Source organism: Sebastes umbrosus, chromosome 17, assembly GCF_015220745.1.
Source record: "Sebastes umbrosus isolate fSebUmb1 chromosome 17, fSebUmb1.pri, whole genome shotgun sequence".
Lineage (NCBI taxonomy): Eukaryota > Metazoa > Chordata > Actinopteri > Perciformes > Sebastidae > Sebastes > Sebastes umbrosus.
In genome coordinates, this window is record NC_051285.1 from 21,490,972 (window position 1) to 21,511,460 (window position 20,489).

Consider the following 20,489-nt stretch of genomic DNA (forward strand, 5'->3'; position numbering starts at 1 on the left):
GCCGATAGTCGGTTGTTTGGGAACAGAGGCGTTAATACATCCACCACAGTACCGGCTTACAGCCGATGGGTGTATTATAATTACGACTGTCAATTGATTAAAACTGTTCAAAATGTACCTTAAAGGGAGATTTGTCAAGTATTTAATACTCTCAAATATGAATGCCTTATGTAAATATATGTATATATTTATTATTGTAAATCAATGGTCAATGGTCCAGAAACCCTCACAGGTACTACATTTAGCATTAAAAGTATGCTAAAATCATAACATGGTATCTCAAGTCCAACAGGCAACAACAGCTGTCAGTGTGTCAGTGTGCTGACTTGACTATGACTTGCCCCAAAACTGCATGTGATTATCATAAAGTGGGCATATCTGTAAAGGGGAGACTCGTGGGTACCCATAGAACCCATTTTCATTCACATATCTTGAGGTCAGAGGTCAAGGGACCCCTTTGAAAGTGACCATGACAGTTTTTACTCGCCAAAGTTTAGTGCAAGTTTGGTGCGTTATTTAGCCTCCTTAGCAACATAGGTTAGGATACCAGAATCTTTACTACCTTTAAAATTGAGCATGCTACAACCTAAAAATCCCAAGTTGCATTAATGCTTTAAATAAATTAGTGGCGTTAAAACAAACTTGCGTTAACGCATCATTATCGCGTTAACTTTGAAAGCCCTAATTTTAGGATAATAAAAGTGATGAATTACAGCCAATATATCCAGAACCGGATATGTCATATAAGTGTGCATGGCGATGCAGTCCCGTGGGTCTGATGCACGTTCACTATGCCCAGGAAAATAACTCTGGATTTGGCTATTAGTTAATTTTACAACTTTTAGGACATCATTATTTAAATGAGGGCCATTTAAGTGTTCGTACTGGGAAGTTGATTTACCTAAAAAAAAAATCATCCTGTTTTATATACATTTGGCGTTTTCAGTCCAAAATAGCAGCCATCTAGCGTCCGTTGTCGAAAAAGCACCAGCGTGTCGTCTCTTTGCGTCTACACTCTTTGCTTCAAGGTCCACACTGTGTATTGAATTGCCCTCTGAAAGAAGTATACATATCTAGTGAGAACTGCTACTTTGAAAAACTCTCAACATGGAGCACTGGTGTAGTACATCGGCGTGATATTAACTTCCGCAAGTGCTCAATCTCTCCAGTAGTTCTCCACGCTCAAGTGCCCTTTCATGTAAATACCTCTTTATGCATTCATTAGATCTATGCAAGTTCTTATGGATCGTGAAGGGGAAAGGACTGCGAGCTTTAGGGGGGGAAAGGATTTGCAAGAGCCCGTCTGATTGTCACGACAGAGAAGAGCTTTTTAAACTGATACACTGGTAGGATTTCATCAACAGAGTGTGTCACAGGGTTTTTTATATAGGAAAAAGCCAATCAGAACGCCTCTGGTGAGCACACTCTGTGTTTTGGTCATCGTGACTCCGGGGGTACTGTGGCCAAGTCGACCGGTTTCATGAGAGGTCACAGTGCTGCGAGTCAGTGGAACATAATGTCAGTTTAAATGTTGCCACACAGCTTTCTCCACCAGTGGCAGAGCTCTACAGGGAGCAGAGGTAAAGGCCATTCTACTATGATTAGGGGTCGAAGGTGTATGTGTGTGCGCGTGTGTGTGTGTATGTGTGTGTGGAGCGACCACGATATCAAGCTCCACTTCTGGATGATGTTTTCAATCAAGTTTTAAACAGCAGCAGCAAAGAAAAGCTTTAAATATGCAAAAATTCTGAGGCAAAGTTTTCTTTTTTTTTTCTTTTTTAGCTTAAACGCCAGACAAAAATATATGTAGAACACACCATTCAAATGTATTTACAGCACTGTACATTAAGATTTTTGATTGAAAGTGTTAAGCCTTTCCGATAGGGCCCGACTGGCTGTCTATGAAATTATATCTAATAATGGCACAAGAGCACTGATCACAACTTTCAAAATTCAAGAGATCACTTCACAGAATGGGACTTGGCTAACTACAACAATAATTAGTCACTACTAAAGTAGCAATTACCGTCTGCGCTTCCTTTTGATCGGTTAGAATCCTTCAGGATTTTTGTATAAATAAATGAGTGAGTGCATCAATTAACTTTGTGGAATTCGTAATAAATATGCTAATAAATTAATAATTTAAGGAGGAAAATGACAAAACACAAGTGTTCGTGCCAGTGATTGGATGAGTCACAGCCTATTGTTACCTACGAGACGGGCATTGGCTTTAGCCTGTTTCCCCTTCTGGAGTGGGTGTACCTTTTCCTTTTTGCACCAATCAGATCTTCCTCACAGGTAAATTTCTCTTTTTGGAGTGTGGGCGGCGGGGGAAGTGGGCGGGAACTCAGAGGCCACGCTCAGGGGCATCTCCTCTAAGGGGCAGTCCTGACCGGCGTCATGACCGCTGTTGGAATAGGCACTGCGGGAGGGCGGGAGGCGCGGCCGGTGCTCCTCGCCGCCCATCCTGGCGCTCCCGTTGGCCAGGCGTCCCAGGCTCCCTCTCTCCTGGTAAGGCACGAAGGTGGAGAGTTTCGGGGGGTTCCTGGTCTTGCGTACGGGAGAGGGATGCCCGGGCATCCAGCAGGCGTCCGAGTGGCCCAATTCGCTGCACTCGGTCGTACAGTTTCCGGTCATCGCTACGTCAGGGAGGGAGCGGATGTCTGTGGGAAAGAAGAGAGAGAAAACAGCACCGTCAGAGAGTCAGAAGAGCTTCATGAGGATAAACATCACAACATTCATAAAAAAAAAAGTTGTAAAAAGCCATTTGTGAACAGAAATGGTGTCATCTGAAACACCCCATGAAACCCACCACCGCCGCCCCCCTCCCTCCTTGATGTCTTTGCAGCTGTTGCTAAGCAGTCGGCAGCAGTTGCTATGTAGCTGTTGCTATGCGCTGTGTAATGAGCACTACTCTGTGTGTGTGTGTGTGTGTGTAGTCCACTAGCTGATGTGATACATTCAGGAGATGGCGTGCTGTGTCTATGCCATTTAGAAGTATCCAACAGCAGTTTGTCTGGCATGCTTGTAATACATCACTGTATTGTTAACATGCTCAATACAGTATTGATTTCTATTACATGCGATTTGTGTGCAGTAAATGGTGCTCCAAATATGAAAAAGAAGACAGCAAGGATGGACAAAATACCAGACAGGCAGTGTTTGGTTACAAAGGGGGAATGGCTGGGTCCCTTTGGGCAAAACCATTGTTGAATGAGTTATTGATTGACAGTGCTGAAATGAGTTCCCTGCCCTTGATTATCATCCATTTTTTATTCAACTGCTCCTAATTAAATAAATGGGCCCATGACCCAGTGACCTCATTTAAATGTACAAGCTGCGAAAGCTCCGAAAATAAGTTTGCCTTGGCGCGATCGCTCAAGAAGAGTAGGACTGAAAAGTAAAACTGCACTAAAGGAGAACCCACGTTATTTGTTTTCCAAAAAATGTGCAGCTGGCGGCTAATAGACTTGTTAAGCAGCCCACCTGTTGACAAGCTAAACACACAGCCCCGGATTTAATGGAAATACCACTCAATTTATCTTTGTTATCCCCTCAGACTCCGACTAGGACAGCCAAATCAATGTCTGCGAAGAGGAGAGCAGAAGATCTGTGAGTCTGCCGTGTCACCCCCCCTCCATGTAAACTTTTGATTGCCGTGATGAATGCATTACTGTAACGCCTCGACGCTGTCCGCGCCATGAAAGAACACGTCCATCACTTGTGTTTTTTTTTTTGTGGCGACGGGACGCCGTGTGTGAAAGAGAGTAAATGTATTCGTAAAGAAAGAAAGCTCAGGGCTGCAGACACACGACGAGCAGGAAGATGTTGCTGCATGCGGATGATGCAACCCGCGACGGATGACGTATTAGAAGCAGCGGTGAGAGTTCACAACTAATAGAGCAAATGCCACCGTGACAGTAAGCCTATGAGACGTAGCATCAGTATTGCGCTCATGACTAGTGGCAATAGATAATCATCCCACAAAATGTCAGAGCTCTGAGGCTGGAAAAAAATAACTTGCATCTGGACCACCGAGACTTCAATCAATCAAAAGGCAGAGTGAGACAAGCTTGTGTGTGATTTCAGATTTTAAACTGCTTAAAGCAGCATTTGGCAGGATGTTTTTGGCATTGTTGGGCAAAAAACTCCATAATAACCTTTCAGCATATTATAATTCAAGTGTTCTGAGAGGAAACTAGACTACTGCACCTCCTCTTGGCTCTGTTTTCAGGCTTTAAAAAATCTAGCCCGGGACGGGAGACTTTGGCCAATTACAGGTCATTTCAGAGAGAGAGAGCGTTCCTATTGGCTGTTCATTCAACAGAGGCAGCTGTCAATCAATCGCAAACTCCGATCAAGCGGTCAAGATGTTTCTAAAAACATTGTATGCAACAAATAGGCATTATAGTAACAGAATTTGATCAGCGCTGCCTAGTTTGACCGTTTGATTGGAGTTTCTGAGTGATTGACAGCTGCTCAGAGACAGCAAGGCTCAAGCTCGGCTCTGATTGGTTGTTTTCCTCCGGTCTGTGAAATCTTGCAGATCCCATTAGGAGCACCGGAGGACAGAGGCACATGATTTTTTTTTTCAGATTACCTGTCTCATGCACTACTGTCATATACTGTCAGGATATAGTGACTGTTTTAAATGTCTTTAAATCATATTTGTTCCGATGCTGCTTAAATAAAAAGTATAGTGGAAGCTGTGTTTTTCTCATTTTCCTTATTTATGTCTCCGACATCCAGTCCTCATGGGTAATCCATACACAATTGTCCCATTGTTCATTAAAGAATGCATAGCTCCATCCATTGTTGCCGTTAATCTCATTGTTCCAATAATCCTAAATGGCAAGATGTTTAGGGCTATTTAATACATTTACTTTACAATTGAGCAGCGCTCTGCCTTATTCATGCTTAATTATATCATTATGCTTAAGTGGCAAATTCCTCTTTCTGTTTACAAGGCCAATGTCAGTGATTCTTTTCAAAACGAATGAACGACACTTTTATGCCCGATTAGGAAAGAAGAAAACCAAATTTTGGTGCTCTGAGACAAGGCGAAGAGTGTGCCCGTGTACGCGCCGCTGCCTCATGCATGATGATTGGAGTTTCATTTTCTCGGCTCCGCTAAGAGCGTTGTCTGTATGCATCGCTGCGGCGGAATGGACTCTTGATACAAAAGATGTTCATAGGAGGAGAGAGTTGGGGAGTGGGGGGAGGAGAGGGGTTGACGAGTACGCTTCTAAGCACAAGCACAGTCGTGTAGGCATCTACTCCAAAAGGATTTCACACTTGATTAAAACCTCTCCACAGCTTCCAGGAGGTTTATGCCACACCAAGCGCCCCTTGTGTAAAAGTCTGCGTGGCTCCACGACTAAAAATCAACTGCGCGGGGGTGGGAGGGAGAAAAAAGGTGCATTTACACAGGTTTTCTAAAACACCTCCCATGCCATAATTGGGCATTCTTTCTTTATGAATTATCCAGTATATGTGTGCATGTGAAAGGGCTTACAGTTAGCCAGCAATGTCCCATATTTGCCTATTTAATGTGTAATTTCTCTTTTAACTAATTCAGTCAAAGGGATAAAAGACATAAAGGTTAATTGCCACATCCTCACTGACTGGTAATTGACTTTAGGTCGACCGTGTTTTTTCAGAAAATATAATTTGGACTTAATGTAATGAAATGCCAGCGAAAAGAAAGCACGTAATGTAAAATGATGCCGTGCACCAGTGACAGGATATTAAAGCCCATCCTGAGCCGCGCTCGTCATCAACCGAGGGGCCAGAAAATCAGCGATGACAGCTCAACGCGCCGTCTAGCTCGCCAAAATGTCTGCCATTTTTCTTCCAAACGGTGCCAAAGCCGCATATCGCACGTCATCGACGGAGAACAGAGATGCTCTAATGCCGGGCTATTTTAGTTAGGCCATTACCTTGTCTGTTAGCGTTTTCATCAATATGTTATACGGTTTTATTTATAAAAGTAGCTCTGACATATTGTCTGTTCTTTAATAGATAATTTAACAAATGGGAGGTCTATATTCAACCGCAACCTGTCATGTTGGAGTGATTGTTGCTGCATGCTCTCATTAGCGTTCTATAGTGCGTGTAATTTCCTGTCATACACGCAGTGCTCGAAGTGGAAAAAAAATAATAGGTGCCAGTACTCTCTGATTCTCATGTTGGCGTGTGTATCGGCAATCTCTTGTGACTTATTCCTATTTATTTATGTATTAAGCTTGTCATACTGTGTCAGTCATAATCAGTTGTGATATTATTATTATTATATTATTGTTATATATGCCTATAATACTCCCAATAAAATTCTAACTGGAACTTTATGGCGTTAAGGTGGTGTGTTTGTATATTTACCCATAGTGTTATTAGTTAAAGTGCTTTCCTGTGTTTATTTGTCGCCTATAATCGGGTATTATTCAGGTTTTAGGAGCAGCGTCCCAGTCAGGATGCTCCTACATATTATGCAGCAGGATAAAGAGACACATTCTGAATTTCATCAATGAATAAAAGATACTTGAAGATATTGGGTTTGGAGGTCGTCCCCAAAGGAAATTTGAAGGTTTTTGACTTAAAACTATGAAATTTGACATCATGATTATTTCAATATTTACACTAAGCCTGTCAAAGTTAACGCGGTAATAATGTGTCAACGCAAATTCATTATAATGCAACTAATTTCTTCAATGCATTAAGAGAATTTGTGTTTTTTTTTTAGGTTGTAGCGGGCTCAGTTTTAAAGTTATAGTGAAGATACTGGTATACTGGAAACTAATAAGACCTAAAGAATCCATTGGTACCAACCATGTCATACTAGCTTGTTGAGAAAGGGGTTAAATAACGCTCCAAACATGCGCTATATTTTGATAAGGAAAAACTGTCATGGTCATTTTCAAAGGGGTCCCTTGACCTCTGACCTCAAGATATGTGAATGAAAATGGATTCTGTGGGTACCCAAGAGTCTCCCCTTTACAGACATGCCCACTTTATGATAATCACATGCAGTTTGGGGCAAGTCATAGTCAAGTCAGCACACTGACATACTGACAGCTGTTGTTGCCGGTTGGGCTTGAGTTTGCCATGTTATGATTTGCAGTACCGTGAGGGTTTCTGGACAATATTTGTCATTGTTTTGTGTTGTTAATTGATTTCCAGAAATACATATATACATACATTTGCATAAAGCAAGCATATTTGCCCACTCCCATGACGATATAAGTATTACATATCTGACAAATCTCCATTTGAGGTGTATTTTGAACAGATAAAAATTGTGCGATTAATTTGCGATTAATCGTGATTAACTATGGACAATCATGCGATTAAATATTTTAATTGATTCACAGCCCTAATTTACAAATATCACAGTCTTCATCATGTTTGCTCTCAAAGAGCAGATTCAGAAAACTTTTAAATAATGTTTCAATAATTATATTTGTTCACAAATAACAAAAAGTTATGACCAACAGTTTACAAATTATTTTACAAAAAGAACGTGAACATTGTATCGATAAGTCACAGCACCCTCGTTCGCCGTGCGTCGGCTCGTCCAGATGCTCTCCACATTGTTTTTATGTTCATACGGCTTATGAGGCGCGGTGCAAAAAATTCGGGCACTGCGCTGTACGAATCGCCTGAAGAACCTGATATGAAGATGGCAGAAAAAGGTCCCAGCAGCTTGTGAAAAATGCCGGTACGCAACAAAAAGTTACGGTATGCCAAGGACTAAAATGTAGAAGGTGAGTACCGGCCCACTTCAAGCACTGCACACACGTCAGCTCACACAAATATTTCAACATGTCATAAGGACGAATCGCTTAGAAAGTATTATTTGTGAAGGTTTTTCACATTTGCTTGCCCTGACCTTTCTGTCACACTCAACTCTATCTCTACAATATAAAAAAAAATAAAATCAATCCTGATAATTACACTTTTGTGTCTCCCTTTTGCTGCGACTATTAGCCATCTGTGGCTGCAGTGCCCACTTACAGTGTGGCAGAATACCGTCTGCTCTGCACATCAAAACACACTCCCACGCTCGACCATTGTTTTGAATATTCAGCGGTACGCGACGAAGCGAGATGAGTCAACATCGGGGGTGAAAGGTGCAGCCAAAAGGCGCAGCGGGAAAATTGGGTATTTTCCCACCCACTCGAGCCGGCTTTCTCCCGTACTGTACCGTGCACCTGAAATAAATCTGCTCGCAGTCTGGAACAAACCCTTTGGAGTTTATAGTCTTGTATGTCATGGATGGGGAGAGCCATGGTGGACAATGGAGGACAGATAGGCGAACCGCAGCACTATTACGCCACTGGCTGGAACAGGCTGACTGGATTTAGAGAGCTTGTGATTTGGTTTTTTGAAGAGCAGTGACTCAATGACATTTCTGAGTCTCTGCACAGCTGAATTCTTTTCCTCTAGACTTGAAGATAGATTGCACCTGTAGCTTCCTCCTTTATATATAGGGTCAGCCCCATCTGCTCGCTTAAAGCAATATCATGAAAAAGGGTAAAAAAAACACAGTAATTTCCACCTTCTACCACCTTCAATACCACATCAACGACTCCCAGTGAACCTTACTTCTAAAAGCACCTCCACTGCAGTAGCATAACTTGCACTCCACAGAGTGGGGGTACACACAGAGCTTAACCCTCCCCCCCCCCGGCTGACAGATACATGTGAGGGGTGGGTTTGCATGCTGCTTGCATCAGGGTGCCAGTGGGAGGTGTTGAGTGTCTGAGGCAGGCTTCCTCATCGTCTGATCCCCTGCCCACGGGCATGGGGGAAGCTGCCTCTTCCTGAGATTTCACACTGCTCCTCTCTGTTTGATTGCAAATGCTGCCTCTCCCCACCGGCTGCTTTCCAGCGTGCGCGCCACACCGCTATGATCGATGGCGAACAAATATGAGAGACCCACAGCTCGTAGAGGGATAACGGGCGGGGAGTGCGGGGGGAGAAAACAGCTACTATCGTTCGGGAGCGCGTGAGTGATATTAATGGTGTATTTGCGGTCCCTGCAAAACAGTTTATGTGGCAAATGACTAAAAAGTTCAGCGAGAGAAAACAAAAAGGAAAAAAGAAGAAATATCTCATATCTGAGCAGACATTAGCGTCTGTTGCTGGCCATCAGTGTAATAACTGGGTATGATGCATTCTGTGGTTGTCATCCTCCGTGAGGAAAAACAACAAGAAAAACCAGGGTTTTTGTGTTGTATTTCTTTAGCTATGACATGTCAAGTCTTGTTATTCAAGTGTTCAGAACAGTTTCTCACAGTAAGCAGAAGCTACCAAAAAACAGTCTCTTTTTTTTTTTTTTTCTTCCCCTCCAGAGGGGAGCATTTTTAACCGAGGGAAACTTGCTACGAGCACGCAAAACATAGTGTTGACGTGCACATTTTCCCCTGCTCATTGTAATGGAATACAAAAGAACAATGGCAGAGCTTGTAACCTCAGACATGCACTTTCGCATCTCACGAGCAAAATTAGAATGTGTAGGCTTGAAGGCTTTGTCACCTCACCTATATGGAAAGTGACATGTGAGATAGGCCTGCAGTTAACCATTTAGTGACAATGCTGTGGTGATATTCTGCAGATGATTGGTACGCATTTATTCTCCAGCATGCTCTGTGTACAACAGTTCACATACACAGCAGCAACTGCTTTCGTAGACAGCATTGTTGGAAAAAGTTTACTTTTTTTTAACTATTAGAAAAACATGTGAATGCATCACTTTAGGGGCCGCACACACGTGGAAAACGCCAGCTTTTTTCTTTCTTTCCATTGTGCTTGGGAGGTTGCGCTGCTGTTACGCCTGCCGTTTTTAAGCAACCAAAACCTGCGTGCTGCGATGACGATGATGATGAAGCTGCGTTAATTTAGCAGAAAGCCTCACTGACTAAACTAAACACAATCAGAACAAAGATAAATGCATTTCCAGCACCGTAAATCCCTCACAGTAGCTTTACACTCGATTTCTCTGTGTCAATTTGGCGGACCTTTCAACCGAATGTTGCGACGTCCTCTGACAGAAAGGGGTGAAGCCAGGATAACAGTCCGCTGGACAGATTGTAAAGCTCTGGTAGTCCTGCACTATAATAATTAACTTCTCCTCCATATATTTTACCATAAACTCATATTTATGGAAGAAAGAAAAGATATCTGCGGGCTGTGATTGGTTGTTCCTCGTCATATGACATGTTACAAAAGTTGAACTATTTTCATCTCGCATTTGAGGATGGATTTGAGCGTGCAAAAGATGCGGCATGTGTACGGCCTCTTACGCAGCCTTGGAGATCATTCTGTATGTGTTTGGTCTCTACAGGCCGTTTCACACCAAGCACAGATTTTCATCCTCAAAATCAGCACGGGAATTTATAAAAACTGATTTTTATGGAGATTTCTCCCTGCCAATGAAATCCTTTGGTCCAACTGATCTCCGTCATTCTGCATAATAATTAGCCATGTGCTTCTGTTTGTTGCATGGAGAGTGTGTATGTCCGGCGCAATGGGCCTCGGAACAATAGCCGTTTGTTTTCGGGGTAACAGACTTTTCAGACAGATGGGCTGGGCTTTTTTTTGCTAACTTTCGGGTTGGCATACAAAAATGTGTCATCCCTGGAGCACTCTATAATGTACAACAAACACTGCTACCTCAACAGCCAAATAAAGGAAAATATGTGGCTTGAGATCACCCACCAGCTAGGATATGATGAAGATGGTAATGTAGCTTATATGCACTTGCTAACGTTAGCCACAACAGCTAACGTCAGAATTAGCATCAAATTTGGGGTCCGATTAGTTTATGTATTGTATAGTTAACTGTCTGTCTGGATACTTTTGTGTTGTGTGGAGTGAACATAAACTCTATTTAGGAGGAAACTCATTTGGCTTCGTTGACGAAAATGGAACACGGCAACAGGGATAATTTGCACCGGAACCGGTATGCATAGTTGTCATGCCGAAAATTTCCATCGCACTGGTGAGAAACGACTTTTAGTAATAACGGTAAAATGTTTTAGTTTATTAATCTGTTTTTGACTCCACAGAGGCTGATGCCAGGATAATAGTTGGTGTTGAAAGTTTAAGGCACATTTCTCCTTCACAGATTCGGTAAGGTTTGTATTCTCGGCCAATTTCCTCAGCAGGCGAGCCTCTTGCTGACAAAGGCTGATGCGTGGACGTGTCGGCCAGAGGCACGTCAGGAGAAGCCGCTGTAGATGGTTCAGTGGGTGACGGTACACCTCCTGTCAGTTCTCTCACCATCCACCATTTTGTCTTACAGTTCCTATATTTGAAGACTGCCTTTTGTATCACTGCATTTGACAAAGCCTTAGCACCTGCTGACAGATCACGCCATGCACCAGCTCCTCCAATTGAGAAGTTGATATGCGGTGTGATATGTCAACCAATACTAAGGCTTTGTCAAACTGTGACACGCACAAGGCATCTCCAGATAAAACAGATACAAAACATTGGTTAGAGGACAGGGAGGAAACGGCTCTAAATGATGATGTAGTTGGAGTTGTAAGTAATATAATCGTTTCTCTGTTGGTGCACGGAGGTGTTTTGTGAAAATGCTTGTGTGGGGAACAGCTTCATGCCTCTGCCCACAACAATATGTTTGGCTTGCTGGCCAATTACTGACTGGAAATTGCATTCTGAACCTTGACAACACAATATTGATCTGCAGCAGCTGCCAATGCAAAAAAAACAACAACAAGCAAACAAATTATTTATCACGAAGAGATTCAGGTTTATGATTATACTATAAGTCCAGTTCCCAGTTTCACGAGTATTCTTTCATTGAGTTAGTTCAAACGGTAACTCTTTCTATGACGCCCATGTGTATAATGCATCATTAACATACTTATAATGTATTATATATCTTCTTATAGCACTGTGTAATTATAGTTATAAGCACTCATGCATATTCATAATGCTTTATAACAAAGATCATAACACATTATAAAGCATTTTATAATGACTTAAGGCCGTTTCACACGTTTTTTTTGTGTGCAATTAATTCGCACGTATATATATCTTTTTCAAACTGTTGTTTTTGACATGAATACTTTCACACAGAACGCAACTTAATTTTTTTTTCCGGAACGAGGTAAATTTTTTTATGAGCTTTCGCACTGCGAATAAAGGCATCAACCAATCACGTTGTGCAGAACGGGTTGAGTTTATGAAACAACAACACGGAGGCCGAACCAAGACGGCAAACCTTATTACACCTTTCAACCTTGACAAAGGCAGTGCAGACCAGATCCAATCCTTACGTTCTTACCTTTCACAATAAAAGCCCTAGACATATAATATTCACAGGCAATTATTTTGCATTTTCATGTTGTTTATTCATCACGCCCCCGGTGTATAAAGGCCTTTATAAGGTCAAGTATCATAATAAACTTTATAACTGCTGGTCACTCACTGACAGTTTGTTTTTGCGAAGATCATATAAATCTCATAGTTGTAATACATTATACTATTTTTATAATGCATTATAATCACTTTTATAATGCATTAAAATGTGATTATAAGCTCCTCTAAGTGGTCATTATTTGTGTTAATTACAGTGAAAAATAGCATCATGCAAGAACAACACATACATTGTTGAAAATTTAATTTTTACTTTACTTAAAGCAAACAATGACCACTTAGAAGAACTTATAATCACACTATAACAGTGATTATAATCCATAATAAGAAGATTACAACTATGGGATTTATAATACATTATGTTCGTCCCAAAAGAAAAAAAAGGCAGTGAGTGACCAGCAATGATGAAGTATTGATACTTGACCTTATATGTCATTATAAAATGCTTTATAATGTGTTGTGATTATTGTTATTAGGCATTATGCATATGCATGAGTGCTTATACATATAATTATAGTGCTAAAAGCAAATCACAACACATTATAAGTATATTTATGATGCATTATAGACATGGGCGTCGTAGAAAGTGTTACCCAACACAATACCAGTTTTGTTTCTGCAGTCAGGAAGTGGAGCTGCAAGGCAACAAATACATAGAAAGTAGGTCTCCAGATAATCTAACCCATCCATTTGCATTAAGACGTCACACAACCTACAGCACAGTACGTCTTAACCACAGACGTACCGTTACTCAAGTTAACTCGAGAGATGCCTACATCGTTTTTGCTTGAATCTTTTATCGGTGCAGTCAGCTCGGATAATAAACAGCAGAACTCTATACGCTGTATTCAATCTCATATTCATGCAGAGTGGGCTTCGGGGAGAAGAGAATGTGCATGTCGAGTTTGAAAGGCATTAGTGAGACATCAGTGCCTAAATTTAGAAATCTGCATTTGTTTCTTTAGGCCAATACAGGTATTTTATTAATGCTGCTCATTTAAATCTTTATTGCGGGCTGCGCCACAGTTGATGTAGGGAGTAATACTGAACACATGGTTGCTGATTAGCATTAAAATACAGACCCACTTCTTAACACATGTTCAATATGATGTAAATACACTTAAACATTATGAACAGTATGAAAATGTAATAATCCCTTTTACACTATAACAACATGTAACATTGAATGACGAAGAACATCACTGCATAGACATTTTTAGGTGTCATTATTGGGAAATGGATTTAGTAAAGGGTTACCGAATTTTATAATCTTATCATATGCGATAACCTGCTTGCATAATTACATTTAGGCCCACTCTGCTCCTTTGTCTCCCTCTTTTTCTCTCACTCTTGAAATAGGAAACCTCACATTTCCCATTCACTTTTCCGAGCAATTTAATTAGAAAAGCTCAAAGACATGTAGACTAAATCCCTGTGGCGTGGGGTTGTGACTGGACGCTCAATAGGCTTTTTTTTGGTACTTTTTTTTTGTGCAACAAAGTGTAACTCCATTACAAATTCTGCACAGGTCAAGGAAGCTTAAGCAAACTTGGTTAGAAAATGTTAAGAATATATATTTCTAGCCGAACAACTTCATTGAACTCTGCTTCTGCTGCTCGGTTCTGCTGTGAGTTGAAGAAGCAGAAGTCTGGTTTCCGGTGCAGATTAGCGAATAAAACATGCAAGACTTTATTTGGCTTAATAATTGGTGACAGCTCTGAGGTTGGAAAGTGAAGATGGAGCTGAAGAAAAAAATCACCAAAAATACATTTTTGTGAAGTTTATGACTGATTTAATGAAAACTATTGTCATGATAATTAGACAGACCGTTTCATTGCACGACCCGTCCCTGATTGCTGTGTGACATTTACTTGAAGAGTCACTTGTCTATTCCTGTCTCACAACCCAAACGTTCTTTCTTTCTTCGCGTCTGAATGTCTCTTTCTTGGTCCCTGCCTTTGAAGCTTTCTTCCCTCTTCAGGCTTTTGCACTCTATGGCCCTTTTCTACCACAGTGGCAGCGCTCCACGGCCACATACTAGCAGGTATAGGGGATGTTTCATTTCGCAACAGCAGAAAAAGAAACATTCAGTCTTGCTGTTCAAATGTCCGTCGCATTTAAGCTGTTTATTTTTTCCTTGAACTGAATTTTCCTAGAAACACTTACTGTAATGGGCTTTTCTACTCAGGTCGCAATATGTTACTGTTGTGCTTTTATCTTAGTTTGCTGCCCACATGCTAACATGTCTCTAAGAGCCTCCATTTAACCCATTACAAATTAGCTTTCTTGATTTGAATAGAAGAAGCTTTTTCTTTTGTATAAAACCAGGAAACAACAGAGGTGAAAAAATATCCCAATAGAAATCCAACATGTTGACTGGATTTTACTGTCTCTATGTTCCAAATCAGACCAGATAACGTAGGTGCAACTCATTTTCTTTTCATCAATAAGAAAATCAAAGTCTTCCTTATATGTGATCTACAGCTCTAATTATCAAAGAGGGAATTATTTTCCTCACAGGACACCTGGAGTTAATTCCTATGCGCCCCTTTCATGCTCACTATCTTTCACGCATTGATCTTATTGACATGTAAAACGGATGTCTTCCATGATCCATTTGTTGTTTTCCCTCCCCTTTCGATCAAGATGTTATCTCTTCGCTAATTCAGCCTTTGATTTCCAAAGTCAGTCTGCAGTGCGAGACGTGGTTAACTAGGGAACGTAAGCTGCTAATGGGACGTAGAAACGAAGTGAAGAACACAGTTTCCGAGAGGTTTTTTTTACCCAGTAGTGACATTCTCAACATTTTTTTCCATGACTTGTGGACTACATAGCCTTGCCTTTGGGCCATGGTTGTTCCAGCACAACTTTTATCATCCCATCGTACATCATATCCTCAAACCAGAAACCAAGTGGTCAGCCCCAGGTTGCTATCAGAGCACTATGTAGCCTGGATGCATCCCAGCCAAACCGCATATATCAGCCCACATTATATAAAGAGATAACTGTATTATTCAAATCTGTGTTAATCATTATCACAGTCACATCGTTTTAATGCCAAGTATGGACAAACACCAACATAATCTCACAAAATCCGATCTTCAGAATCATGTAAGCGGCCCATGCAGCGGCTAAATAACAACCCTGCAGAGGCGAAGCTTTACATGGCCGTTCGCTGTAGACGGGGAGTTGCTGCATGACTGACAATTCTGTGGGAAAGTCAAAATACTAACGCAGTCGGACGGAAAGCTCCGTTCCCGCAATTCTCTGAACAATACAGCTGCGTGTTTGGAGGCAGGACAATTCAAATTTATAACATGATGAAATATGAAGATTGGCTTTTGTGTAGCGGAGAGGCAAAAGAAAAAGAACAGCAGCAGCAATCTCCCCCCGACGCTGCTCTGCCCGTCTGCACCCTCTGCCAGGCGATAGCTTATTCTGACAAGGCTTTGATTAAGGCAAGGGGGACGAGAATCACACGGAATCAAGAATATGATTGAATATATACTTATTAAAAGGAAACTGCAAATTCCTGTCTTTAAATTATGGATTTAAAGGGAAACCCGGAACACACCAGGCAGCAGGGGGTCATCATATCGGCTTTTAAAGCCAGCGTGATTCCACCCCCTCCTGGTGTTCCTTACTGATCCATTGCATTCAGCTGCATGTGTTTGATTGACTTTTACAAGCATCGACATGCTGAAGATGGGTCAATGCTCGTGTCCTCTGAATGTTGTCGAACCCCTCTAACAAAAATAATCTAGCGCAGTAACACAGTTGACCTAATATTTGCTCAGTTATGGGAATAAATGTGGGGGAGAGGCGGGAACACTTGGGCATATCTGGGAGGCCAAGTATTTTGGTTAATTGAATGAACGCCACACCTGCACTTTAGTGCTGTGTTGTGTATTAAAAGGGCATTAAAAGAGCAATATAAGTGTTTCATCGCATTAAAATAACATAAATGGACGGGACATCCACTACGTTATGAGGTGATATACTGAAAATGTAATGAACCGATGGGTAAATTGGGTCATGTACACAGTTCAGCAGTCTGGATGTGTCTGTGACCTTTTTTGTGCATGGCTAAACCTCCACGTTTGGCAGAAATGTGGAGACTTTTCAATGAGATTTTGCAATAATGTTTGGCACATCCACTATGCCTTTGTGTCCTGTGAATGTGGCTTGTGGGGAGCTAAATTGGGGCTATCAAGTGCAAGGGAGCCACAACAATAACAACAATAAAACGGGAAAAGCAGGAAGAGGAGGACAAAAAAAAGAAAAGAAAAGACATACAGCAAATGCACAACAAGAGTAAACATCGCTGTCGCTTTTTTTTATTAAAGTGGCTGCACTCGCCATCTGTTTTTTTCAGTGCCTGTGGTGGCGGCGCGTTTGATGGGTAGCCTCATCTCCAGGCTAGATACTGTTTCAAAGTAGACAGCTCATCAAGATGAGTGACAAGTGTTGGGACCTTGCGATGTGGCCATCTGAGAGGGAGTTGGCCGAAGGGAAATTGAACAAAAATTAGTAAAAATGGACCTTTGGTGGTGACCGAGGGATTGTATGCAGATCTACATGTTTCTGTTACAGCTTCCTAGTTTGGAACTATAGCAAAAATCGGTCACGATTTTACACTGAAGTCGAGTGCGCTCTCTAATTAGAGCAGAAATGATGGAAACAAGTTACATCTTCATGCAATATTCTGTCAGAATTACTCTACTTCTGGCTTCAGAACAACGGATTGCGTGTGCCAGAAAGTGAGCTTTAAGGCTGCTTTTGAAAGCCAGAAAATCTATAAAAAAATATTCTGATGATTTTGTGTAATAGGGCAGTAAAATGTTCAGTCATGTCACATTAAATGCGTAGCCCTGTGACATGCTTGGCCACGAGGTTAAGCAAGACAAATTCAAGTAATTTCTATTCAGCTTAAGGCATGCAGAATATTGACTCCATGATATACCATGTTAACACAAAACCGCAAATTAAGAATTGATCCTTTCACCAGAAGGATATTTCCATTTTGTGTGTGAAAGAAAAAAAAAAAAAAAAGACGTACTGCTGCTTTCCATTTAGTGCAGAGGGGGGACATTTTCAGTTTCACTGCATGTAGTCCTCATTGAGTTTGCAAGGTCCTTGAGCTGCAGTGAATTCACAGATATCCTCAACTGACTGTGAGAAAAGCCTTAAAGCGAAGAGCGGCTCCATTCCTCTGTAACTCACTGGAAATAAGGAAATGCATGTCAGACCCATACAGTACAATTCCAGTCCCTCAAGTGCCATCCATCATTGAAGGGCAGAACACTAGTTAGAGGGAGGTTCAGCGGCTCTCGGTCCCCATCACACTATGATGGAGAGATGACCCCCAGGGCCTTTCTCTGATGCCGGCTTGAGCTGCCCGACCAACTGAGGTTGAAGTGGATCTGGCCCCTAGCCAGCATCCCCCTCCCCGACGCACAGCGCTCTACCTGCTCTGCGAATCACATCTGGGGTGAGGCTGGGTAAGCCCCAGTGAGAGCAACAGAGCTCTACCGCCACTTTCTATTTCTGCCTCCATAATTATCCTTAAAGTTTCAACTCAGGGTCCCATGGACCTGCCAGTGGACACTCAGCTCAAAGGAGCCTCTCTTATAGCCACGAGCTACACCAGGCTAATTAAGAAATTTTTCTCCATGTGTCTTTATAAACTTGTACTTTCAAGCCCTGCTTTTACACACACATTACCACCTCCAAACCTGCTGCTTCAGCATGCTGTTGCCCAGACTCACTGGCGTAGCGAGAGCAGGCAGCGTGCTATCCAATTTTTGCCTAAGTACAGAGAGCCATCCACTTTTGTTAGAGTAATACATGAGCACATCTAAAGCTTAGGGATACTGGCTTAGGCATACTGGCTCGCTCATTCATTTTACAAGCTTAGTGCTAAAACCGGACATTTTCAGTGGCAGCGTGGTGTTAAAAGCACTATTTATGGAACCTAATGTGTGCTTATACATGTGTACTTTTCTTTCTGCACATAATTCAGAACACTCATCTGGGTTTTTTTTTTTTTTCATCAATGTTATATATTCTACATGTGGATAAGAGCAGAGTAGCTTGTGTAGATCTCAATTAAAAGGAAGAGGACTGGGAAAATGTTCCCGAAATATTCTACTAAATCACTTATGGTTTTTGCTTTCTTCTTTTAAATTATTTAAACAACGTTTATATAGGTGTTTTATTATTTAAACAACAATTTCGCAGGTTTTCAGTATGTTCCCTCTATTTCCGAGAACATAGCCACCAATACCCAAACACAAAAAGCAAAGCAATTTAATTAAAATTGAACAAAAAATAATAAAAAATGTCTTTAACACATTAACGCAACTTGCGATTTTACGTTGTAGCGGGCTCAGTTTTAAAGCTAGAGTGAAGATACTCGTATCATATGAACTTAGAAAACCGAATGAATCCATTGGTACCAATCATGTCATACTAGCATGTTCGAAGGAGGCTATATAGCGCTCCAAACTTACGTTAAATTTTGGAGAGGAAAAACTGGCATGGCCATTTTCAAAGGGGTCGCTTTACCTCTGACCTCAAGATATGTGAATGTAAATGGGTTCTATGGGTACCAACGGATCTCCCTTTTACAGACATGCCCACTTTATGATAATCCCATGCAGTTTGGGGCAAGTCATAGTCAAGTCAGTGTTGTTGCCTGCCGGGCTTGAGTTTGCCATGTTATGATTTGAGCATATTTTTTATGCTAAATGCAGTTCCTATGAGGGTTTCTGCACAATATTTGTCATTATTTTGTGTTGTTAATTGCTTTCTAATAATAAATATATACATATATTTGCATAAAGCAAGCATATTTGCCCACTCTCATGTTGATAAGAGTATCAAATACTTGATAAATCTCCCTTTAAGGTACATTTTGAACAGATAAAAAATTGTGTGTTTAATTTGCGATTAGTCGTGATTAACTATGAACAATCAGGCGATTCAATATTTTAATCGATTGACAGCCTTAATATATATATATATATATATATATATATATATATATATATATATACCTACTTCTTATGAAAGACATCAATAATTTGACAGAAAATATTGATTTATAAATTATTGTATTGCCTCCACTAAAAAAAATAGTCCTCTTGCTGTTTACGAAGATCAGAACTACGTCTTTAGCAACTGTCTGTCATTAATAGCAGCGTTCTGCCATAAAGAAATAACAGACAGTAGAATGCCGTAATTGATCAATCAGAATTGAGTATTCAAAAAACCCGTATATACACCACAAGAAAAAAAAAAACACTTATTGCACATATTCAAACTGTAAGAACTACAGCCCAAATAACTTTCTGGTTATGACAAAAACATGCTATTATCACAAAATCCTCCTGTCAGGACACAATGATGAAACTACAGAGAAATCACTTATATGTGTAAAAGAAGGTGGTATGAAATTGAATGCAAGTCGGTAGATGTATTGGAATAATGGGACTTCTATTCTGGATTTGACATGTGGCTGCAATATCTCTGGCACAAAATAATATGTCAGTTCGCTCTAAAAGATACTCAGCCAATTACGTACTTTGCTACAGTTAATGGTCTGAGTCCTTTCTCTCACATGGCCCCTGTTCAAAGGTCTGGCCTGTCTGCACTCATTTGACAAACACTGTAATGAGTGCGGCCAAAGTTTGGGATGAGTGCGTAGTAGGTCTCATTGTTGGTGATCACACAAGCGAAAGCACATTTTTGGATTCTAATTGGGCGAAGGGAAATGTAGACACATTCAAAACTGTGACGCGTTGACACTTCATCAGTTCCATTTTGGATTCAGCTGCATTCTCCCATAAAGTCATTTGTAAAAAGGGGCTATAGTTAACCATTGTCCATGGTGTCATGGAGGTGTTTAATTCTGCTCCAGTTAGGCTCTTCCACTGACCTATTTGCTCCGAAAAAAATTACAAACAATTGGGGTGGGGGTGGGGGGTGACAAACAGCAGCAGCTGATGTGAGCAGAGCATAATGCGTGTGCTAGAATGAGCTTGGGATTATAAGCGTATTACTCATGACAACTTGCCCCAGGGGAC

The 20,489-nt window shown here is 41.1% G+C and overlaps 1 protein-coding gene across 2 annotated transcripts in view; it reads right to left on the reverse strand.

Annotated features, from left to right (window-relative positions):
* Window positions 1–872: 872 nt before the first annotated feature.
* Window positions 873–20,489, reverse strand: part of pcdh1a (protocadherin 1a) — a 116,622-nt gene continuing 97,005 nt past the window's right edge. For both annotated transcript variants that reach the window (XM_037748769.1, XM_037748770.1), the window contains one exon: window positions 873–2,663. In XM_037748769.1, coding sequence (XP_037604697.1) covers window positions 2,293–2,663 — 371 coding nt within the window. In that variant the 3' untranslated portion in view covers window positions 873–2,292. The remainder of the gene's footprint in view (window positions 2,664–20,489) is intronic.